General features: G+C 48.3%; 1 protein-coding gene across 3 annotated transcripts in view; it reads left to right on the top strand.

Moving 5' to 3' along the window:
* The window catches only part of THAP4 (THAP domain containing 4), a 38940-nt gene that overhangs the window by 2064 nt on the left and 23826 nt on the right, over nucleotides 1-13050 (top strand). For 2 of the 3 annotated variants that reach the window (XM_072797068.1, XM_072797069.1), the window contains exon 2: nucleotides 77-1242. In XM_072797068.1, the coding sequence (XP_072653169.1) occupies nucleotides 77-1242 (1166 nt within the window). Of the gene's footprint in view, nucleotides 1-76; nucleotides 1243-12461; nucleotides 12813-13050 lie in introns of those variants that run through there. The other variant, XM_072797070.1, reaches the window with a different exon arrangement.

The following is a 13050-nucleotide window of genomic DNA, read 5'->3' as shown; positions in this document are numbered from 1 at the left end:
TTGCTTTAATAGTTGATAAATTTGGGAGGAGACATTTAGTGATTTCTTTCTAATTCCGTTGTCATGTTTCCTGCAGGTTCCCCCTAAAGGACTCAAAACGTCTGATCCAGTGGTTAAAAGCTGTTCAGAGGGATAACTGGACCCCCACAAAGTATTCTTTCCTCTGTAGTGAACATTTCACCAAAGACAGCTTCTCCAAAAGGCTGGAGGATCAGCATCGCCTACTCAAGCCTACAGCAGTGCCCTCCATCTTCCACCTGCCTGAGAAGAAGAGGGGCCCTGGAGGTCATGGCCGCACGAGGAGAAGGGTCACCAGAAAGGCCTCTGGGGGCCTGAGGGGACACGCGAGTGGGGCGGACGGGAAGGGAGCTGCAGGTTCCTCGTCGTCCTTGGGTGAAAGCCCGATGGCCAAGCCGGGGTCCCGAAAGGGGAAACAGGCTACACTGCAGGGTGAAACTACACCCAAAGCCTCCCAGGAGGCCATTGGTCAGGAGCGCACGCGGCAGGCCCTGGAAGGGACTCCAGGCGATGGTCCAGCCCCTGCGGCAGGCGGTCAAGGAGAAGCAGATGCATCTGCTATGGATGCTGGTGGTGACAGTGCCGCCGCCGCCGCCCCCCCGGACGGAGGCCTGGTAGATAAGAGTGGCATCTCCAAGGATGACTTTACGCCACCGGGGTCCGGGGCTTGCAAGTTTATTGGCTCGCTGCATTCTTACAGTTTTTCCTCCAAGCACGCTCGGGAGAGGGCCTCTGTCCCCCGAGAGCCCGTTGACCGAAAGAGGCCGAAGAGAGACGTGGAGCCCAGCTGCAGTGGGACCGGCCCGGGGCCCGACAAGGGCTTGGCCCAGAGTCCCCCGAGCTCATCACTCACAGCGACGCCTCAGAAGCCCTCCCAGAGTCCCTCTGCCCCTCCGACAGACGTCACCCCGAAGCCAGCAGCGGAAGCTGTGCAGAGCGAGCACAGCGATGCCAGCCCCATGTCCATCAACGAGGTCATCCTGTCTGCGTCGGGGGCCTGCAAACTCATCGACTCGCTGCACTCCTACTGCTTCTCCTCCCGGCAGAACAAGAGCCAGGTGTGCTGCCTGCGGGAGCAGGTGGAGAAGAAGAACGGTGAGCTGAAGACCTTGCGGCAGAGGGTCAGCCGCTCCGACAGCCAGGTGCGCAAGCTGCAGGAGAAGCTGGACGAGCTGAGGAGAGTGAGCTTCCCCTACCTGAGCAGCCTGCTGCCCTTCAGCCGCGGTCAGTACCGGAGCCTTGAGGCTCCCACCCTGCCCGGTCGTTGTGAGACCTTTCTGGCTGTGGCTGGCGGGCCCGGTCACCTTTGTGTGTTGCGAGCGCCCTGCTGTCTCGGGAGGAGGCTCTGCTAGCAGCTGTACGTCGTAGACAGGGAGTCCCGCTCGGGAGCTCACGCGGCTCCAGGGCCTGGAGGGGCATCGCAGCTAGCAGGGGCCAGTGGGTGACAGGGGAGGGGTGTCACGTCCACCGGGAGAGCCCGCAGTGCTCGCTGCAGGGTCCCCCGGCCTATCCGGGGGCAGTCCGCCTCTCCTGCACACCTCACTCAACCCTCGGTGCCGACTGCGCTAGCGTCTCGTTGCAGAACAACGCGGACATAGTGAGGTAGTAGAGAAACGGGAGGAGGCCCTTAAACCACGGAGAGTGTCTTGCGCTTTGTGTTTTAATGAATATCCTTGAAGGTAAATCATTTTGAATGTTAATAACTAACAAGATTTTAAGCCTCTCTTTGAGTAGGATATATTTGTTTTGTAAAAATTAGAATGCTACAGGAATACGTGGGCTAGGGAGTGGTGAAGGTTCCCGTTTCTCGCCTCCCAACTTGGAGTCCTTGCGGCCAGCAGCTTGTGTGATCTTTTGGACTATCTTCTACACTTTTACATACTTGTCTCTGTACCTGTACTGATGGGTTGGATATGTTTTATAGATTTATTGGCTACGTGTCTGCTTTTCATCTTATTTGGCACTTGTTAAAATTGCTCTCTAGATATTCTATGCATTTTGAGTATAGTTATCTTTTACCTGCCGTGTATCCATGGAAAATGTTTTCCTAGTTATTGTTCATTTAATTTGGATCGATATTTGTCTTCCTGGGTGTAATGAACCCTTCGGGATGGGGGAAGGCTCGCCGGGTGGCAGGCTGTTCAGGACCTTCTGGACCCCGGGGCAGTAACCATCAGCACAGCCAAAACAAAAGCAAAAAACCAGACCCACTGTGTGCATTTCCACCTTCACACCAGGGGAAGATTGGCTCCAGTGGAGGACCAGCGATGGACTGGCCTCCTCTCATCTCAGGCTGTTTCTGCAGTTTCTCCTAGCCCGCACGACCCTGCTACCTTTCTTTTCTCGTCAGGCTTCTCCAGCTGCCACGATTACAGGTCTTTCCAAACTAGCCCCTCGCCCATCGAGCAAGGCTGCATAGCTGTTTACAGTCCGTGAATCCTCGCTTCTTCGTTTCCTCGGTTTTATTTTGCCGTTCTGGCTACTGGAGGGAAGTTTGTATTTCCTGATACCTGCACTTTGCAGCTGCGTCTCTTCTTCTGTCCCGTGGGTCCCCATGAGGGTCTGTTTCGTGCTGCTCATTGTTGTTCACATCGGGATACTTGGTCCCTTGTCTTCACTCCCTCTTTAACTGAGTGATTTAGACGGGCATCAGCAGTTTTTCCAGTTGGTACATTAGGGGAGGGAGCTAATTTTTTGTGATTTTTTTTTTTGACAGTTTCAAATATTGCATTCATTTATTTAAAAAATTTTTTTAAGTTCCAGTCTATTTAACATGCAGTGCTGGGTTAGTTTTAGGTGTTAGTGCTCATCAAGATAAGTGTGCTCTGATCCGCTTCACCTGTTTCATCCATGCCTCCCCTTTCTGTGATTATTCTTTTTTTTTTTTTAAGATTTTATTTATTCATGAGAGACACAGAGAGAGAGAGAGAGAGATGCAGAGACACAGGCAGAGAGAGAAGCAGGCTCCATGCAGGGAGCCCGATGCGGGACTCGATCCCGGGTCTCCAGGATCAGGCCCTGGGCTGAAGGCGGTGCTCAACCGCCGAGCCACCCCAGCTGCCCTGTGATTATTTTAAACTTTATTGCTTTAAGGTCCAGTGATATGGTCTCATAAAGATAGCTACTTTTTGGGCTCTTTCTTGGGATTTCATTGTGGCTTTTGTGAATATTTCATTGTGGTCGAGAAGAATGTATGGGCTGCAGCAGTTGGTTACATCTTCTGTGTCTCAGCCTGGGTCTAGCCGGTTAGCAGAGCTGAGGTGCCGGTTCTGCCGGGTGTGTCAGCACCCTGTGGTAGACGCTCGGGTGTTCCTGACAGTTACTGGCACAGTGCGCCCCTTTTTGTTCCAATTTAAGGGTTACTTCATTTTCTAATTTTTTAAACTTACATCTTTTTTTTTTTAGCTATATTGTAACTCAGTCTTCAAGTTTTTTTTTTTTGTAGAGCAATTTAATCCATTTACCATTGTGATTATTGGTTAAGTTGGAATCTGCGTGATGTTTTATTTTTTTAATTTGTTAGGTTTTCTTGTTCCCCTTTCTGCCCTTCTGGTGGATGTCCTTCAGCTTTTTTTTTTTTTTTTTTAGATTTTTAAAAATTTATTCATGAGAGAGAGAGAGAAAGAGAGGCAAAGACAGAAGCAGAGGGAGAAGCAGGCTCCCCACAGGGAGCCCGCTGTGGGACTTGATCCCAGGACCCCGGGGTTATATCCTGGGCTGAAGGCAAGCTCTAAACCTCTGAGCTGAGCTACCCAGGCGTCTCTGTCCATCAGCTTTTAACAACAATACCTGATGAAGCCCATCTCTATAACCCTCAGAGCTGACCCGCTGCCCTGCACCAGCCCGCCAGCTCCTCCCTTCCGCTACCCTGACCAGGACCGTCTGTGATCCTGGGTCCCTCTTGGCTTTCCCATCAGGCAGGCATAATTAGATTCAAGCACACATCTGATCTGTTACTTTCGTCACCACCATTTATTGTATCCAAATGTTTCTTCTTTTGGGGGAATATTTAATGATATTTTTGGAACCCACCGCACAGTAGAATTTTGAGAGAAATTGAGTTTGAGATGCTCCTTAGGTGCCGATGCCCGGGAAGCAGCACCTGTCCTCTTGAAGTTTCCATGTTTGCTGTGTCAGGATGAGATCAGAGGCATGTAAAGCGGTGGGATTGAATAAGGTTTCCAGGAGAAGTTGTAGTTGGGGAAGGGGCCCAGGCCCAGCCCAGGAGCAGGCCATGTTTGTGGAGGTACAGTGGGAAGGGCCAAGGGGAGGAGTGGGAGCAAGGGTGTGTGGGGCGGCAACCTGGAGGGAAAACCAGGGGTGCTCAGCCAGGTTGGATCCAGCTCTGATCAGAATGAAGAAAAGATGGCTGGATTCAGCCACACGGGGTCACTGGTGATCACGTTCTCCTTGGAGCAGTGGGAACGCTGCTGGGTCTCTGGGGTGAAGGCGAGGTGGGGATGAGGCAGTATGTTGAGCCATGAAGGAGTAGATGGTAACCAAGGGGATCGTGGCTCCAGGGGAGACTTCGTTTGTAAAGTGGAGACAAGCAAGCAGGTGTCTGTGCTGCTGGGGGCGCGGGGGATGGGGAGGAGGAGTCGTGAGGGCCAGGAAGGAGGTGCCTGGAAGGGGGCTGTGGACAGGGTGTACCTGCACCTCTGCCCCTGTGCTCCCCAGAGGATGGGTCTGGCCACTGGCTGGGAGTGGAGGGGAGGACTGGCAGTGGAAGAGGAGGGCAGGGGGCGGGAGAGCGGGCTCCCTGGCTTGGTCTCCAAGAGCTGCTTGAAGCCGTCAACTCAAAACGTCTTCTGTCTTAATGGTTCCCAGCGCCATCATGAATTTGTTGGCCATCAAAGGAAACTTTGTAGGGGTTTTATGTCGAAGGGGCTATCCACGTGTTTCTTTGGTCCATTGTCTGTAGCCAGTCCTTTACCTGTGGACAGATTCCCCACAGTGAAGCAGCTGGGCCAGGAGCTTGGCCTTCCTGCAGGGCCCTCCCAGGCAGGAGTCTGTGGCTTACGTGAATGTCCAGTTGCTCTAGCACCATTTGTCCAGGAGGCTGTCTTTTCTCCATCAAGTTGCCTTTGCTCCTCTCTCTGGACTCTCTGTTGTGTTGTGTGGATCTGTGCATCCCCTGGCTCGTCAGTACCATGCTATTGGTTATTGTAGCTTTTAGTAAGTCTTGAAATATAGAGGACTATTCTTTTCCATGAATATTGTGTTGGCTATTCTGGGACTGGTGCCTCTCCATATGAACTTTAGAATCAGCTGGTTGATTTCCAGGAAATGGCTTGCTGGGATTTTGACATTGGGATTGTGTTGAATCTATAGATCAATTTGAGAAGAATTGACATCTTCACAGCATTGAGTTTTTGGTGTATCAACATGAATACCCATCCATTTATTTAGATCTTTTATTTCCATTGGAGTTTCATATTCCAATTGTTTCTTCTGGTATATAAGAGAATAATTGACCCTTTTTTGTTAACCTTGTGTTCTGCAACCTTGCTGTCATTGCTTAATAATTCCAGGAGTTTTTTGTCAATTCTCTGGAATTTTCTACATGGATAGTCATGTCATCTCCAAACAAAGGTGGTTTTTTTTAATTAATTAATTTATTTATTTATTTAATATTTTATTTATTTATTCATAGAGACAGAGAGAGAGAGAGGCAGAGACACAGGCAGAGGGAGAAGCAGGCACCATACAGAGAGCCTGACGTGGGACTCGATCCAGGGTCTCCAGGATCGCACCCTGGGGCTGCCCAACAAAGGTGGTTTTATTTTTTCTGTCCCAATCTGTATCCTTTTATTTCTTCTTCTTCTTCTTCTTTTTTTTTTTTAATTACATCAAGTAGGATTTCCAGGACTTTGTTGACTATGAGTAGTACCAATCTTAGTACGAGAGCTTCTGAGTTTCTCGCCATTATAAGTATGTGTTAGCTGTAAGGTTTTGTCAGGGATGTTCTTTATTAAGTTAGGAAATTCCCCTTTATTCCTAGTTTATCAAGAGTTTTTATGAGGAATGGGTGTTGGATTTTTGCCAAACACTCTGAGCATTGATTGAGATTATTGCGTGGTGGTTTATCTTCCAGCCTTTTGGTGTGGTGAGTTATATTAATGGATTGTAGACTGCTGAACCAGCCTTGCATACATGGGCGGAATGCACGGTCATGGTGTATAATTCATTCCTTCATTTTTTTTTTAAAAGATTTTATTTATTTATTCATGAGAGACCGAGAGAGAGAGAGGCAGACACACAGGCAGAGGGAGAAGCAGGCTCCATGCAGGGAGCCTGACGTGGGACTCGATCCCGGATCTCCAGGATCATGCCCTGAGCTGCAGGCGGCGCTAAACTGCTGCACCACCGGGGCTGCCCCATTCCTTCATTTTTGGATTCAATTTACTAAATGCTTGTTAAGGATTTTTGTATCTATGTTCATGAGAGATATCTGTACTTTCCTTTCTTGTAACGTCTTTGTCTGGTTTTGGTGATTGGGTAATGCTCATCTCATAGAATGAGTTTGGAAGTATTACCTCTGCTTCTACCTTTTACGAGAGATTGTAAAGAATTGGTATAACTTTGTTCTTCTTTGGTATAGTTCATCGATAAACCCATCTAGGCCTGGTGTTTTTTCTTTTGGAAGGTGATTAATTTTTTTTTTAAGATTTTTATTCATGAGAGACACCGAGAGAGAGGCAGAGACACAGGGAGAGGGAGAAGCAGGCTCCCTGCAGGGAGCCTGATTGTGGGACTCGATCCCAGGACCCCGGGGTCACACCCTGGGCCAAAGGCAGACGCTCAACCGCTGAGCCACCTGAGCATCCCTTTTCTTTTCTAATATACTCATTTAGTGCTATAAAATTTCCTCTAACCATTGTTTTTACTGCATCCTACAAAATTTGGTAAGGTGTATTTTTCTATTTAGTTCAGATATTTTTTTTTGTTTCTCTTGAGGCATCCATCTTGTCCCACTTGTTAATTAGAAGTATTTCATTTAATCTACAAATATTTGGGAATTTTCAACTAATTTGCTATTACTGACTTACAGTTCAATTCTCTTGTGGTCTCAGGGCATACTTTGTATGATTTCTAGTGCGTTAAATTTGTGAAAATATGTTTTCATATTCTTGCTCAATGTCCCATGTGAGCTTGAGAAGCATGTGTGTTCTGCTGTTGGATGAAGTAGTGAGGATTCTCCAGGGAAGCAGGATCAGTAGGATGTGTATATACACAGATATAACAGGAGGTTTGCTATAGGAATTGGCTCCCAGGGTTATGAATGGCAAGGTGGAGAACTGGGAAAGCTGGTGGCATAATTTAGTTCCTGTCCAAAGGCCTGAGAGTTGTCAGGAGTGCGAGGGGATGGGGTGTAAGTCCCAGTCTGAGTCTGACAGAGCCTGAGGATGGGAGAGCTGATGGCCCAGGACGGGTGGATGCCCCGGCTCAACCAGAGAGCACGTTCATCCTCTCTCTGCCCTTTGTCCTCTGCAGGCCTTCCGTGCCCACCGCACAGGGGAGGGCCTCCACTCTGCTCTGTCACCAGTTCACATGCCTCTGTGAGGGGGTTTCCAGGAGTCTTGTTTCACTAGCTCTGTGCACATCTCGTACCCTGTCAAATTCCCTGACACCGTAGCTCACAGAGTTAGTGACATCCTGGTGACTGATGACGCAGTTCATCCAAGTCCTTACTGGTTTTCTGTTGCTGGATCCATCCATTCCTGACAGGGGAGTGCTGAAGTCTCCACCTGTGACTGGATTTGTCTGTTTCTTGTTACAGTTCTACCAGTCTTTGCCTCACCTGTTTTAGTGTTTGGTTAAGTGTGTAGACAGCAGCAGTTCTGGTGTCTTCTTGAAGTATTGACACTTTTGTCTCTATGTAACGGTCCTCTTTATCACTGATAATTGTTTTTGTCCTAACATCTGCTTGTCTGAAGTTAATATAGCTCTGCAAGCTTTCTCCCGGCGTGTATGAGCATGATGGATCTCTCTGTGTCTTTATTTTTAACGTGGGTATCTGAGAGATGACATATAGTTGGGTTTTCTTTTTTTTTTTCCAGACTGTCTACTCTGACAGGCTCTGTGTTTTCACTGGTATACGTAGACCGTTCACGTTTAAAGTGGGTATTGAGGGCAACCCCGGTGGCCCAGCGGTTTAGCGCCATCTTCGGCCCGGAGTGTGATCCTGGTGACCCGGGATCGAGTCCCACATCGGGCTCCCTGCATGGAGCCTGCTTCTCCCTCTGCCTGTGTCTCTGAGCCGCCCCCCCCCCCCCCGTCATGAATAATAAATAAATAAAATCTTTAAAAAATAAAAAAATAAAGTGGGTATTGCTCCAGCTGGACGAATATCCTTTGTGTCTGCAGCTGCTCTCCTTTGGCTTCTTCTGTGCTGTTCCTCTCCTTTTCTGACTTCTCTGGTTTTGTTTTTTTTTTTTTGTTTTGTTTTTTTTTTTTTTAATTTTTTAATTTTTTTTTTTTTTATTTATGATAGTCACACAGAGAGAGAGAGAGAGAGAGAGAGGCAGAGACATAGGCAGAGGGAGACGCAGGCTCCATTCCCTGGGAGCCCGACATGGGATTCGATCCTGGGTCTCCAGGATCACGCCCTGGGCCAAAGGCAGGCACTAAACCACTGCGCCACCCAGGGTTCCCTGACTTCTCTGGTTTTGATTGAGCATTTTGTGTGATTTCATTTTCCCCCTTAGCAGATCAATTTTACTTCTTGCGGAAACTGGGCTTGGGTGCCCTGGAGTCTTCACGTTTACAACTCCTCTGCGTCCACTTTCAGATGCCGCTGCTTTGTCCTCTGCAGGCCTTCCGTGCGGCAGGCCTTCCTTGTAGTGCGGGCTCCTTAGAGCCGGGCAGCCCAGTGTCCCCCCTCATCCCTTGCAGCGTTGTCGTCCCTCGTTCCGTTTGTATGTGTGCTGGAATCACGCTGTCGTTAATCTGAGCAAATCCGATGGTCGATTAAAAATGAGAAAGGGGGCTCCTGGCTGGCGCAGTCGGTTGGGCGTCCGACTTCACCTTGGGTCGTGGGGTCAGGCTGTGCTCAGTGCGGAGTCTGCTTCAGACCCTCTGTCTCTGCTCCTCCCCCCACACTCCCTCCTCTCTCTCTCTCTCTCTCTCTCTCTCTCTAATAAATAAATCTCTAAAAAAAAAAAAAAAAAAAAGATTTTACTTTACCTTCATGTGTTCCTGCTCCAGCACTCTTCTCTGTCTATGGATTCAGGTTTCTGACCTATATCATCCTCCTCCTCCCTGAAGAATTTTATTATTTCTTACAGGGCATGTAATTCCCTCTATTTTTGTTTGAAAAAGCCTTTGGTTCTTTTATACTTTTGGAGGACAGTATTTTTTTTAAGTTTTCATTTGAATTTTTGTTTCATTTTTTATTTTAGGTTTCATTTTAGTTCCAGTCAGGTAACATACTCTGTTGTATTTGAAGGGCGGCCTCGCTGGATATAGAATTCTACTCTTGTGCTCACTTTGGCTGCACATACACTAAAATAGAATTTTACTCTTTTTTTCTTTTTTTTCTTTTTTTAAGATTTTATTTATTTGGGCAGCCCGGGTGGCTCAGCGGTTTAGCGCCACCTTTGGCCTGAGGCCTGGTCCTGGAGACCCAGGATCGAGTCCCACGTCGGGCTCCCTGCATGGAGCCTGCTTCTCCCTCTGCCTGGGTCTCTCTCTCTCTCTCTCTCTCTCTGTGTGTGTGTGTGTGTGTGTCTCATGAATAAAAAATAAAATCTTTTTTTTTAAAGAAATTCTTTTCTTTTTTTTTTTTTTAAGATTTTATTTATTTATTCATGAGAGACACAGAGAGAGGCAGAGACCCAGGCAGAGGGAGAAGCAGGCTCCATGCAGGGAGCCCGACGTGGGACTCGATCCCAGGACCCCGGGATCACGCCCCGGGGGGAAGGCAACGCTAAACCGCTGAGCCACCCGGGTGTCCCATAGAATTCTACTCTTGTTTGCTTACGTGAGCCGCCCACTGTGATTCTTACCCATTTCGTTGTATAGGTTAGAATTTTTTTCCTCCAACTTCTTTCAAGACTCTCCATCTTTGGTGCTGTACAGTTTCAATATGAAATGCTTAGATGTAGTTTTTTATTATTTATTGTGCTTGGTGTCCTCTGAGCTTCTTGGATCTGTGGTTTGCTGTCTGACATTAATTTTGAAACTTCTCAGCTGTTACTTCATATTTCTTCTTTCTCTCCCCACTCCTTCTGTCGTGTCCGTCGTGCGTACATACCCCTAGTCCTCCAATATTCTGTGTGTGCTGCTCTCCGCATCTCAGAATATCCTTGGTTGATTGGCTCTCTCCTCGACCTCATGCGCCACGGGCTTCACTTCTGTTGCAGCGGCTTTGATGTGCAGCCTTTCCTTTGGGTTCTTCATCAGCGTCCTCTCCTCCTGTAGGGCTCCTTTGTTCAGGCACATTGTCTGCTTCTCCCACTAGAATCTTTAGATTAATCATAGTTACTTTATTTTTTTTTTTAAGATTTATTTATTCATGAGAGAGAGAGAGAGAGAGACAGAGACACAGGCAGAGGGAGAAGCAGGCTCCATGTGGGGAGCCCGACGTGGGACTCGATCTCAGGTCTCCAGGATCATGCCCTGGGCTGAAGGCAGCACTAAACCACTGAGCCACCCGGGCTGCCCAATCGTAGTTATTTTAAATTCCAAGTCTGAGGATTCCAGAACCTATGTGACACCTGTGTCAGGTTCTGATGTTGTTTCTTGAGATTGAGTTTTTTCCTTGCCTGTCAGCATGGCTTGTAATTTTTTTGAAAGGTGCACGTGGTATAACAGGTAACAGAAGCTGAGCTAAGCAAGCCTTTAGCTTGAGGTATCAGTTGGCCTGCCTGGCAGTTGGGTCGTGTCCAATCTCTAGTGCCTTTGTGGTGGCTTCAGATTCCTCTGAAGTCTTTACCGTGTGCCTCAGGACTCCCAGCATAGGTACCTGGGACTCTTTCTGCTCTGATCCTCTTACCTGCGAGAGCCCTGCAGAGTGGTTTGGGGGACGGGGTGCTCTGCAATGTCAGGTTTGAGGTTCAGCCTCGTGTGGCCTGTGTTTCTGGGCTCTGACCTTCTCAAGTCCTGGAGTGAGAAGGGAAGGCTGGAGGGGCTTGTGGGGAAAGCCCTGCCCCCCGCTGAAGTAAAGCTCAGGTAAGATCTTCCCTAAAAGCCTTCCTTCATTCTGGAGAGTGCTCTGAGCTTAGTTCAGATCTGTTCCTTTGTATCCCACTGCAGAGACACACAGGATTGGTTCTTGGCCTTTCATGGTGATAACCTGTTGTGTTCCTGGGAGTCAGACCCGTGCAAGTGTCAGGCCCCCGGGATACTGTGTATCACACTCGTCTGTGCTCAGCTCCAGCCTCCTGCCCAGTTACCACCCAGCGTTCCTGTCTGCTCACGTCCACTCCCAGTGAGCCCGTCTCCACACCCTGGGAGGCCTGGGACCTCACTTCTGTGATGGGTCAAGGCGAACTCACTGGTTCTCAATTTGTTCCATGTTTTTCTTGTAAGTTTGGGAGTTAGGGCTTCCATCCTCTTTATAGATCAGAGTTGACCCTCAAAGCCTCCGCCCTTGTTATTAATGTAGTTATTGTTAATATGCCAGAAAGCTCCAATTTTAATAGCTAAGCAGCCTATCAAAATTACTTATTCTAATAGTTTTTCAGTGGAGACTTTTGAGTTAATAGGTAATCAGCCATAATACTTGCAAATTAAAATTATTTGGTCTTCTTTTACGTCTTTTATATTTTACAGAAACATGTGCTCTACTTCCTGTCATTTGTTTTTTTTTCCCCTGTGTGCACATGCACCTTCCCATCTCATGGGTAATAAAGTGAGGGTCTTGCTATCCTTTTAAAACAACAGGGGATCCCTGGGTGGCTCAGCGGTTTAGTGCCTGCCTTTGGCACAGGGCGCGATCCTGGGGTCCCGGGATTGAGTCCCACGTCAGGCTCCCAGCATGGAGCCTGCTTCTCCCTCCTCCTGTGTCTCTGCCTCTCTCTCTCTCTCTCTCTCTCTCTCCCTCATAAATAAATAATTCTTTAGAAAAAACAACAACAACAACAACAACAGCTTCCTCTGGTGTGCCAGGCACATGGAATACAAACTGATCAACCATGCCAGGACAGCCTGGGTGCCCTCCCTGGTGCTTTGCAGCCAGTGTGCAACACTGTTGTCACTAACACTCAGCAGTGTGAGGGTGGGAGGCACCAGGAAGGAGTCCCAGTGAGGGTGTCTGCTCCCTTCCTGTCCTGGGCCCGTCTCCTGACACCTCTGCCAGGAGGCAGAGCAGGCTGCAAGCATCACCCGTTCAAAGCCAAGACAAGTGGGCCGCCAGCCCTCTAGGAGACAGATATCAAGGGACACGTCAGGAGTTCCCAGAGTGACTCTTCTAGAAGTGGCTTTTGCTCTGTGCCTGACTCCGCCCGTTTCCCTGTTACACAGGCCACTTCCCTCCGTGGTCACTGGTGGGAGCAGCAGCAGGCGGAAGCCCCACTCCTCACTCCCTGGCCTGTCCCACCTTCGTAAAATTCAGACTTGATCTCCTCCCAGATCCAAGGTTCGGTCACCTCTGGGTCTGTCTCCCCGAGGGTTTCTGGGGCACCACCTCCTAGGGTGGAACTACAGCTCCCAGAATGCCATCCTCAGCTTGCCATTCACTTCCTGCCAAGCTGCTGACAGCCAGGTGCAGGCGTTTTCCGTCAATTGGCAGAAAACAACCTTGAAGAACCTTGACCGCGTCTGGAGTTCAGAAAACTTACCATCACTGATGGGTAAGCCCACTTTCACTGTCTTGGACCAAAAACTGAAAATTTACTTTTCTTGGAGAAAATTTAAATTTTTGTTTTTGCATTTTGGTTGAGATTTTAATAAACGAAAAAAGAAATCAGAAAAATGCATATAAAAGCCTGTCCAGTTTAAAGAGGTTAAAAGTGGCAAATAGCCTTAACTCCCTTATTTTTTAGTTTTTTTTTAAATTTGTTTGACTTTTAGGTTCGTTTCACTTTTATT

The sequence above is a fragment of the Canis lupus genome, chromosome 24, assembly GCF_048164855.1.
Source record: "Canis lupus baileyi chromosome 24, mCanLup2.hap1, whole genome shotgun sequence".
Lineage (NCBI taxonomy): Eukaryota > Metazoa > Chordata > Mammalia > Carnivora > Canidae > Canis > Canis lupus.
This window is presented reverse-complemented; position numbering and strand designations above follow the sequence as displayed.